Source organism: Sinocyclocheilus rhinocerous, unplaced genomic scaffold (assembly GCF_001515625.1).
Source record: "Sinocyclocheilus rhinocerous isolate Xijiao unplaced genomic scaffold, SAMN03320098_v1.1 scaffold662, whole genome shotgun sequence".
Lineage (NCBI taxonomy): Eukaryota > Metazoa > Chordata > Actinopteri > Cypriniformes > Cyprinidae > Sinocyclocheilus > Sinocyclocheilus rhinocerous.
The window spans coordinates 1,624,657-1,636,284 of NW_015639782.1; the positions used below are offsets into that span (position 1 = coordinate 1,624,657).

The 11,628-nt window shown below is 38.7% G+C and overlaps 2 protein-coding genes across 10 annotated transcripts in view; both read right to left on the reverse strand.

Moving 5' to 3' along the window:
* The window catches only part of LOC107751959 (ras-related protein Rap-2c-like), a 3,902-nt gene extending 1,198 nt beyond the window's left edge, over positions 1–2,704 (reverse strand). The window contains exons 1-2 of the mRNA XM_016567757.1: positions 1,756–2,704; positions 653–957 (exon numbers count right to left, since the gene is read on the reverse strand). Coding sequence (XP_016423243.1) covers positions 679–957; positions 1,756–2,028 — 552 coding nt within the window. The 5' untranslated portion in view covers positions 2,029–2,704 and the 3' untranslated portion in view covers positions 653–678. The remainder of the gene's footprint in view (positions 1–652; positions 958–1,755) is intronic.
* A 6,149-nt stretch (positions 2,705–8,853) lies between these two features.
* LOC107751960 (muscleblind-like protein 3) overlaps positions 8,854–11,628 on the reverse strand; it is a 44,083-nt gene continuing 41,308 nt past the window's right edge. For all 9 annotated transcript variants that reach the window (XM_016567766.1, XM_016567763.1, XM_016567761.1 and 6 more), the window contains one exon: positions 8,854–10,316. In XM_016567766.1, the coding sequence (XP_016423252.1) occupies positions 10,174–10,316 (143 nt within the window). In that variant the 3' untranslated portion in view covers positions 8,854–10,173. The remainder of the gene's footprint in view (positions 10,317–11,628) is intronic.

Here is an 11,628-nt window from a genome sequence, read left to right on the forward strand (position 1 = left end):
TGTCAGTTTAAACATTAAAGTAATTTTAAGCCATTTAAGCTCAAGACATCTCAATGCGTTACTCGCGCACTGTGATAGAGCGTTTCTATGCGCACCGCACACACACCTGAAGTGCACAAACAGATAGCCTTCTCAAGACAGCAGGTGAATACCAATGGCTGTCTTGACAAGTATCTTAAAGCATGTCCTAAAAGGTTGAAAACCCTTGGACCAGAGTATGGATTCCCAGAAGTCTCTATTTTGTAAATATGGGCTCTGGAAGAGTTTTTCTAGCAAAAACTCACTCATCACTACATGAAAATTTAAAGTGAAGACCTGATTATTTCAGGAGCCTTATCACAAGTCAATTGTTTTTGAATGTCGGTGCTACTTCTGCTATATTTTCACACTTAGGTAATTGATCAAGCAGGCTTGTTGGAACATGGTATCTCCAAAGAACCCTAACATGTCTTCTAAGTAAAGAGTAATTGCTGAATTTGTTACGTTTTAGAGGGGGTGTACTCATTTATGCTGTGCACTGTATATACACATAATTTTATGTAAAGATATTTCAATGTTTGAAAAATCAAGCCTCATGCACTCAATGAGAATACTGCACTAGAAAGCCTGAATGTAGGTTTGTTTTTTTACACAAGGACTTGCACTCTCATACCTGGACTGCAAGTAAGGCCAGGACGGTCACTGCACAACGCATGCGGTGCAGCACTGCTCTTGCTTCTCGGGCAAAGCGGTGTAGTTCATCTGCCTCACAATCTCAGCGAACAGCTCATCAACCATGCTCTTGCTCTTGGCTGAGGTCTCTATGAAGGGACAGCCCCACTCTTGTGCGAGGGCACGTCCGTCAGAACCCGCCACCTCCCGCTCGGACTCCAGGTCCACCTTATTCCCCACCAAGATCAGAGGCACCTTCTCGAAGCGCTTCACACGAACGATCTGGTCCCGCATTGGTCTGATGTCCTGCGGAGCAGTGTCAGAGATAAGATAATGTATAATTTATAAGCAAGATAAAACAGTTTAGGACCCCAAATAAGTCAGTTTATGGAGAAATGAACATTCCTAAAGTTGCAATGAAATGGAAGAGGTGACAGAGCTTTTCTTCCGTATTGTGACATGCATCCAAGTGAAACGGATTAACGGAAATGAAAAACGTTAGGCAGGGCCTTGTTTCTGTGCATCAGTTGTTGATTGGATTTTGAGAGTCACAAGTGAAGGCAAGGGGTGGGGTTTTAGCGGACTAAGGCTTGTTAACAATAAATAATCTTATTGTTGCATTACTTTTGTGTATTAGGATCCCTTCCAAATTGCTGTTGCTCTTTATATCATGTTTTTCTTTTTCTGATTTTTGTTCTTTTTTGAATAAAATACTTTTCTTGTGATCATAAGCAATACAAAATATGTACCTCATGTGAACAACATACATGCATTGTGAGAAAGAGTTGAATAATAAATTTAAGTTAAAGTGGGTGTGTGAGATCACAAGGGATGGGAAAGTGTATTTGAATATAATAAGTTTTAACCTGTTGCATATATGCCATAAGCTACCTTTAAAAGAGACACTTTAAGATTTTCTGTCATTTACAGTTTGGCTGAGAGGGCTAAATTCTGGTGCACTCCTAAATCACAGGAGTTCCCTTGCCTGAGTGATTTCTGACCTCAATTGTGGAAATATGATAACAGTGGTAAGGATGTCCTAATTTAAACCTCAAAATTCTATTTGTTGTACTAGTATTGCCAGATGTTAGACGCAATACTCACCTGAAATGACTGCTGATTGACAAGGCTGTAGACTAAAATGAAGCCTTGCCCGTTTTTGATGTACAGATCTCGCATGGAGGCGAACTGCTCGGTCCCAGCGGTGTCCAAGATCTCCAGCACCGAGGGGGACGAATCCACCTCGATCTCCTTCCTATAGAAGTCCTCGATGGTCGGGTCATATTTCTCTATGAATGTCCCGGTCACAAACTGGACCGTGAGTGCGGACTTGCCCACGCCGCCGCTGCCCAGCACAACCACCTTATACTCCTTCATTTGGTCTGATCCAGGATTAAGCTACAGCTAACTTTATGTGCTCAGCAACTGCCATAAAAAACAAAAATACCACAGCACTTCTTATCGAGGCGCTTTATGACCAAAACAACACCGGAGGAGCACTTTTATCGGGTTCGAGGGAATCAAAGCCCACAGATTCAACGGAGGACGAGAGTGTTTTCTCTGGGTGAATGTCTAGCTAAATCCACAACGCCCCTCCATCTGCACTCTATTGCCATTGGGATCCGTTCATCCTAGAGTTTGTTAGCCACAGAAACGATGAAAAACACAAGTATTGTGTGCAGTCGTGTCCATGTTTGGCGTCCGTGTGAATGGAGCGCTACATGACTAGCTTTAGCTGGCTAGTGCTTCTCAAAGAGAGCGAGGCTGAACTCACATACAAACGGCCCTTTCCTGTTTTAATACCGCTTCTGAGCGACGAATATGATCACCGGGTTCAGGTTTCTTGCTCTGAGATCCTTCCCTTCTTGTGCCTCTTTTCCCCGGCCCGCCTCTGCATATCGGCCCCAGACAGCAGCAGCAGCGGCCCCGCAGCGGAACTCCTCTCTCACGCTAGCGTGAACGAATTGTTCGAATGAATCGGATCTTTCAGTGAATCGGTTTAATTGATTCATGGATTGAGCGAATCGGACTGAAATGGGCCCACGTAGTTTTAGGGTCAGTTTAACCGGGATCCGTCTATTTCAGACATGTTAAAGGGGTCATATGATGCGATTTCATTTTTTCCTTTCTCTTTAGAGTGTTACAAGCTCTTGGTGCATAAAGAAGATCTGTAAAGTTGCAAAGACTAAAGTCTCAAATTTTTACTTTAAACCGCATAAACACATTTCATTACACCAAATACACAAAATAATGTTCTTTTTAGCAGCATCATATGACCCCTTTAAATTTGTAAGAGCATTTGGAAGCAAGGATTTGATTGGCGTTTAGTTAATAACCAATTAGCAGAAATGTAAAAAAAACACAAAAAAAAACCCAGGGAAATAAGTTTAGGACTCTATGGTATGGCAGTTTTATCAACAATTGTTTTTTACTAAATAATTAGTTCCCAACAGATATAAGCTAATAATTTTAGTACTGATTAATGTAAATGCACACTATATTTATCTTTTAAATGACTTTGTTTTATACGCCTAATAATGACTGTAACAAATTGCATGATGGCATGCATGAAAGAAATACTCCTATTAGTTAAACTTTTTTATTTAGAACATATGTATGGGACGCGTCAGAGGCGACGTTATGACGCAATTACGCTCCGACGCCAACGGATAGTTTTTTGAACCGGTTCTTTGAAACAAACTGTTCGAAAGAACCGATTCGCGGAAATTAAGGCGGCCCCACAGAGGAGCTCCTTTTTCTCACAAGCCTCAAACTGACCAATAAACATCCGCCGGAAATCACATCACTCTCACAAAAATGTGAAACCAAACATGTCCAAGACATGATCATAATGTAAAATTAGAAAAGAAAATGTGAGGAAAATGAGCAATCAGTGAACAGACTATATATATTAATATCATTGGCAATTTAAAATGTGTAATTGTGAAGTGGTCAAAGAGCTGTCTCTGTTAGTGGACTCACCTTGGGCATCAGTGATGACATTATCTTAGCATGTCCAGTGATTCGAATAGTTTTGAACAGTTAAGAAAATTAACTTAAGACACTCTAATTCTTAAATCCAATTATTTGTTTTGTTGACGTCTCTAGAGCAGTCTGTGAATACTACCAAGAAAAACACACACCAAACACAGTCCAAAACTGCCTTTAAGTGCTTTATTAAAATGTCAAACAAAAAGAACAGAAGTCTTAAGTATGTATATATTCCATACATTTATATATCGCAAAGGGATTGACAAGAAGCACAGTTCTTGAAGCACATACAAGCACAATAAGCTAAATAGAAAGAGAAGCATTTCATATAAAGAGTAAAAGCATTCAGATTTATCTTGTCCTACAGTGGGAGAGAGAGGAATCTATTACATATGGCTTTGAAACAATGTAGACATTCTTTGAACGGTTCCACACACACAATAGCATTTACACAGGCATCGGCGTTGGTCACCGAACGTCAGCCGATGCCTTTAAAGGGACATAACCTCTGCATCAATGAGTGATTTCATTCGAAACTATACAGCTTTGTACAACATTAATGTGATGCTCCAGTTTCAGTGACTTCTACACGTTAAAACACGAACCATTGACGTTAGGGTTCCAGTCACAGAAATGACGATGACGTGACTGAATGTAGGGCACAGTTAGGTGGAAGTCTAACCTCAATGGCTTTCTTTTCAGACCAGTCCTTTCACATCACACCGAATGTTTAGGCACAGGATAATGGGCAGCAGAAGAGTGTTTGTCGATTTTCTCTGTCAAGCACAGTGGTAAAAGGAGCACCCCGTGTGTTCGCATTCAGCTTCTGGATGCAAGTTGGGACCCCTTAGTCTATGCTAAGTCCTAAGTGCTACCTCAGCTTTACAGTCAAAAGGCTGAGGACCATAATCGATTGGTCCAAAGGTGCGTCTATATGCAAGAACCTACAAAAGACTCAGTCTCTCCCTCACTATTAGGGCAAGTGCCATGGCAACAAAATTATTGGCTTCCAAAGCAACTGTAGAGCACAGAATGTACAAGTTTTCTTCAACAGAGTGTTCTGTCTGGCGATTTCACGTCGGATTTTGGAGCAATTTTGATTGAGGATATCCTGTGAGATTTTCAGGTTATTTGTTGGTCTTGGTGAGTGCACAAGAATGGAAAATGTCCGTCAACAACCAAACCAAACGGAAAACTGCAATATGTTATTTTGTATAACCTGCAGCAATGCTTTCCAGCTGCAGTCTGATCCTGAGGTGCTCTTTATGCTGCCCTCTTGGTCTTCCTGTAGGGGGCAGAGTGTTATTACACCCCCTTTTTCATGGCATCCCATGGGACTACACAGAAAACAAAACTGTGAGCCTGAAACTCGCACAACGTAGAGGTAAAAGAGAAACAAGGTGGCCATTCTTTGGTTTCTGAACACAACCGCACCTCAGGATCAGACGCAAGCGGGCGCAGAGCTCAGGTCGCCGCGCTTTTGTAAGCTATGCAAAACTACGAAGCCTTTTTTGACATCATGTTCTCTGCAAAATGCAATATCATGCGTAACGATGAGAACGAGGGCATTAGCAAACAGAACAAACAACAAATTCCTCGACACCCCAGCAAAACAGCATCTATCTCTTTGACAACCCTTTAAAAGGATAACTGTTTACCTGTATTCCGAACAATACAGACATTTGATTTGAATCTGCTCTTCTACATATATATATATATATTTATTCATCTATGTATATTCAAAATAAATTCTGAATATTTTGAATCAGTTATGTACATAAGTGCAAACAAGGTGAATAACACACATTCGTACACCAATGGGGTGACGCGAGTCACCAGGTCCCAGCACAGCTGGGGTGCAGTCCGGGTGGGCCAGAGGGGGACAGAGACTTAAATCAGGGGCTCACTTATGGCTGATACCGTCCTGTTACTGACATCATGGGGCTGCATTATTTATAAAAACCACCTGTTTTTTTTTTTTTTTTTTTTTTTGGAATGCACCATTGTGAATGCATCGCCAAACCTTCTCGGACCAAATATGAGACTAGAAAGTCTCTTTCCCCCAAATTGATCCATCAGATTAGTTCAAAAGCTCAGATGCTGTTTACGTAAAGATCTGGTTCTTATCAAAAAGTGATCAGCAACCCCAATAGAAAAATAATAATCATTAAAACAGAAATAATGTATGATGTCTCCAAAGGGCCTTTGGACATAAAGTATCTCACAAGTCTGTATATATATATATATACGTTTATATATATAATTTTACAAAATAGTCAATCATCTCTTTTTCCAAGACAACTTAAGAACACATTCCCTTTCTGAATAAGTTAACGTTGTACATTATTTCACTTGAAGTGTGAAAAAATTCACAATTAAGATATACAAAGGTAGCCATGTTGTAGTTTTGTTGCCATAGCAACAAGAACTTACTATCATAGGTAACAATGAATCTATCATTGTAATACATACAAATGTGTATATTGATATATAGATACATAGATTAAGTAATTTTTTAATCTTAAACCACTAACTGCACAAACTATGATGTAGATTATTCCGATTATTTTAATTTCATGCGATAACAGACTTTACGATGTAAGGTAATTAACCAAGTAACGCTAATGATCAAACTCAAACTACCATTGACAGCTGTGTCAAAACAACACACCGTAACATGACTGAAGTCGTGAGGATATAGTTAAAACAGGTACCGTTACGAAGATCAATAATGTGTTTCGATAAAAACTAGAATGACGATGATGATACGTTTGTAATACGTACACATAGATTATTCTAGCCAACTACTTTATGCAGGTATGCACACTTTTTAAAAAGTGAGTTCTTAAAATGCTAAAGCCCCCAATGAGGCACATTGTTTTTTCTTTATCAAGTATTTCGTTGATTCCAGCTGGATTGCAGTTGGAGAAGGCATAATTCTTTATATGAGAGAGAGAGAGACAGAGAGAGAGCGAGATAGAGGAAGAGACAGAAACAGAGAGAAAGGAGCTTCTACGCCTTGGCTGGGCAATGGAACTTAATTACAAAACACAATCCAACACATCAATAAACAGTAGAGATCGTTCCTAAAGGAATCCACACATATTTGCCCCAGTATTTCTTAAAACAACCTTAAAACACATGAACATTATACAGAGATGTTTACAATACAGATACTATTTTAGTTATAACACAGTATAGTATCATCTTGCTCTGATTTTGTCTTGTTTAGACCACCATTGTATATCATTTCACTTGCGTTTGGCCTAGATAGTGTGTGCTGATCAGCAAAAAAGTTGCAATGATGTTTTTAGGTCAGGTTATCACGTAAAATCAGCTTTATGGCTCTCTTGGGGTTATGCTGTTGAAACAACATGGCTGTCCCAAAGGAGACAACAGTTTAGAGAAGGGTCTTTGAGATAAGAGATGAAAAACGCTTTTTTTTTTTTTTTTGTCTGTTTGTACATCAACAGTGGATGGCATTGGGAGGCTTTCACTTCCTTGATATGTTGAGAAAGGTTGTAGTTTTGTTCGAGAGAAATGGTGAGACAGTCATCCAAAACCTCTCGTGACATTCTCTCTGTCTTAAATGTCACATTCATATATGCATGTAAAGGCCTGTGAGGGGCAGTTAAATGTCTTGCAAATGAAGCTTTGGCTGATGAGGGCCTTTTCTAAGTACCCAGTCTGAAAATAATCAAAATTTATTTTATTTTTTTCCTTTTAATTGTAACATGTCTACATGAGAGCTTACAGCTCACAGTCCAAACAGATCATATTCAGATGTCACACGGTCATCTACGCCCTTGCATTTTAGAGTCTGCCGACTTTTGAAAGTAAGGACACAGTCAGTGATTTAAACCTGTTCACACTCTAAACATGAACACAACAAACACAAGAACAACTTAAATAGTTCGAATTCAATCAGCCATCTATCTCAAAGTCAAAATGGGCAAAGAAACTCCAGTATGACCCTAATGGATTTCGTCTGTCTGACGCAGTTTTCATGTTTCTCCATGGATAAACTATCAATAATGTATTACGGCAATAATCTAATAGAGCTCTTGGTTGGCAGAGACCGGAACTCTATTAGTGGGTGCACACGGCGTCCACTGATGCAGTAATAAAAACAGCTGCTGAAAACCGCCCTACTGTGAGTTTCCCAACTGTAGCACTCGCTAAATGAACGGTAGCAACAACTGAGATGTTTCGAAACAAAGCACAAGATAATAGCTTGCTTGAATAGATTTAGATTTGTTGCTTGGGTGGGCACATTTGCAATATTGCAATTTAAATCCATCTGGCTCATGACCTTGGCATGTCAAGGCCTGATTGTGCAGTCTGAGTTCTCCAGTGATTGGCACAGGGCGACCTGTCTGAGAGTCACTGGCACAAAATCAGTGCACTTGACATGTCTGTGCAGGGGGTCGCATATGCTGTTGAATACAGCAAACTAATGGGAGAGATACTGGATATTCAAATCAGGTGTGACTTCTAGAAAGGATTTTGCATATCTCCTTGTGATTTTAATGATAGGGATTTAACATACGTGTACCAATCTGTTATAAATGAGTGTTTAAACCACTAAACATGCAGTTTAAAGAATAATTTTGGCAACTAACGTACACTGAAAACCGATCTTATAGTACTCAGGGATGCACCAAACATGGCTGAACAAAAAGTGGAGACGAACAGACTGTCACACAGCAGGAGGGGCAGAGCATGGATTTTGGCAGAGACAGTCCAGCCATCAGAAGGGGTTTGTCTATAAGAGATAGACATGGTAATAGGGTGAGTCTAATGAAAATGTCTTATTTCACACCAAAATCAAAAAAATGAAAATTAGATTTTGCATAAAGAATATGAAGCCTCTTTTTTCATTTTCATGACAATTAAACCACATTTCTGTAATGCATTGCATGTTTTTGCACTGGAGCAACTGCATTTTTTTTTTTTTTTACAATCATTTTTATCCTCAATGATTTTTTTACTATATAACAGGAAACATTTTTTTGAATATAATTGTTTTTAGTATTATATTATATAACAGAATTAGAACAAATACAACCATGATACTTTAAAAATAATTTATATGTAGTTATTTATTGTGCATTACAGTCATAAAAGTAAGATTTTTTGCATTTTGGCAATGACAATAGGAGTGCTTAATTGTCATAAAAATTTGTTTCAGCAAATTTTGTTTCTTCTGCTTTTGGGATGAATATATATATGATTTTTTTTTTTTTTGACTGTTTTCATGAAATTCACCCAGTAATCGAAGAAATGCGATATGCTAATAATCTAAAAAGCAAATAAACATGACTATTTTTTAAAGCATTTGAATATCCAGGCCATCAGGCGATAGATAGTTAAGGAATATATGCAAGAAACATTGAAGAACGAAGACCAGCTGGAATAAACAAAGTCCAGTTAAAATGTTCTCAATGAGACATCTTATACATCCAGAAGGCCTGCAATCAGACCTTACATTTCAGTGTGCATCACACTGTGCAACAGGAAGTGCTCATATTTAGTCTGCTTAAGGCAGTTCTATTTTTAAAGTGGAGGTATGAGTATGTGAACCAATCTTCTGTTTGACCGTCTCGATGTAGAGCTTGAAATGCGAGGTGAGATACTTCAGGCATGAATAGTAACACTTATCTCAGTAGACCAGTTTTAGCCTGTTGGACAGTCATTAAATAAATAATACTCTTTCAAGAAAAACTCAACAACACTCATCCCTAAGTAGACGGAGGAACGACACATTGATTCTGAAAGGCTACACAGGTATACTTTCTGAGTCTATGATAAAATGTAAGTCAGTTGAGTACAGAAGAACTGGGGGAAAAAGACGTCCACAAACTTGTAACTCAAAGGCACGAACAACGACATTTTGAAAACCTCTTAACGAAAAACCTAAATCAGTATCATGAGATCAGATTATCTTACAAAAGCATCAATCATTTTCAAAGAACCTTTTTTTTTCTCGACATTTTGAAATGTAAACATGAAATAAAATGTGCCACGTTAATGAATCATAATTAAATGTTAAAGAAATTACCACCACCACAACTATGTAAAATATCGTTAGCATTAGGTGCCGCTCTCGCACACTCTGGGATTTCAAAACATTCTGTCTGCTGATGATCTGCAACGACTCCACCTCTAACCGTACATTAGATAAGTCGGTTCTGAAATCTAATGTTCATCTCCAGAGAATTCATTCTTCTCAGCTAATTGGTTTGCATGTATTCGTATGGCTGTGAGTTACGAGAGATCTCCGTCTCCTGATTCAGCATGCTCCTTACGTCTCCTTGCATCGAGATGGCATGCTTCCTTAAACAGTTGTAGGTCCAAGCTTAAGTATTGCCTGTTTCAATATCAACAAACCTCTGTTGACGTCAAATGAAGTGGGGATCTCTGACATGAGGATGAATGTATTGCCCGTTAAGGACGTACTGATTAGGCACACGTTTTGTTGCATTCATTTTTCTGTTGTTTGGGCACATGTTGCATGAGAGATGGGTCTGATTAGGTTGTGGGATTGCGGGAGAGGCTTACTGGATTCAGCGTCATTGGTGCAGCCACCAGGAGTTTAGGAACGGGACAGAAATGGGCCTCCATGGGAACGCACTGGAGGTCGATGGGTTCGGTGCTCAGTACCTCGGCGGCATCTACTGGAAGACAGGTACAAACAACCCAGAGATAAGGAGGTGAACCTCTTACAGTCAAACGAGCTATATGCAAAGAGAATATAGTCAATTCTTATCTTATCTACTGGAATATCAAACCAGCATTTCATTTCGAAAATGAGAAAAAGAATTACAAGAGAATGAATAAATAATGTGCCATATTGCATTAGTTATCTTGAGACTGTGGGCACAGACCTGCAATTCCACAATCGTAATTTTGCAAGATGTATTTCAGCAAAATGCAAGTGAAGCAGGAAATGAGAGCTGACATCTCAGGTCTGCGCAACATTATTGGTCTATACCTGTACTCCAGAATTACTATTAGATGCTAAACTAGAGCTGAAAACCACACAGAACATTTCGCAGCTTACATAATGCTCAACACAGGGTTCCTACACAATTTCCATTTCCAGACTTCTCTGGGGATTTTTTGGACCATATTTCATAATGAAAAATATATGATTAACGGTGTAACGATTAAAAGTTCGATTCCCAATATTGAATTCACAATTTGATGCTCTCACAAAAACTAGTGTCACCAAAATGTCTGTAGTCGGTACTAGGGTTGTAACTAGGGATGTTAATTTTAACCGGTTAACCGTTAACCGACCGTATAGAATTTTGACCGATTAATACAATCAGTTAAACGGTTTAAAGAGTCTTTTTTTTTTTTTTTTAGTATTTTATCAAAATATTTAAAAAGATTTGCTGCATGGTTAAAATACGCTACGCGTATAAAAAATTGTGTTTTTAGAGGGAAAAAAAACACAAGTCGCATAGAAGTCGCATTTTATTATTTCATTCAGAAATAGGCTTAATGCCGAAGCGAAATGTTTACAAACATTATAATAAACGCTGTAAACATAGCTAGGCTATTTTAGTTCCCCTCACTCCACAACAAAGCCTTTCAATTAACAGTATTTAGAAAAGAACAAGAATTAAAAATATAAGAAGCTATAGCAATATAAACGACAAGCCAAAACGAATTCATTTGGCTAAAACGAAACTGAAACCAACGTTGGGTCTCTCATTTGACACAAAATCAAATGTTTCCGTATTTGCGATGTATTTGAATGGCAAATTATTTATTATGTAGCCTACTTTACTCGCGCTCCAATATCCACGTGAAACAAAATGTTTTGTCACGGCGGTACGGTGATAACACTTAACTGCACAGATTTTACTACACATTTAAACCGAGCAGTGTGTTTTTTCCCATATGTTTGACTGACTGTATTTTATTATGATAATGAACAGGCTGCATTGTCAAGGTAGCAAAGCTTAACTGTGTGGC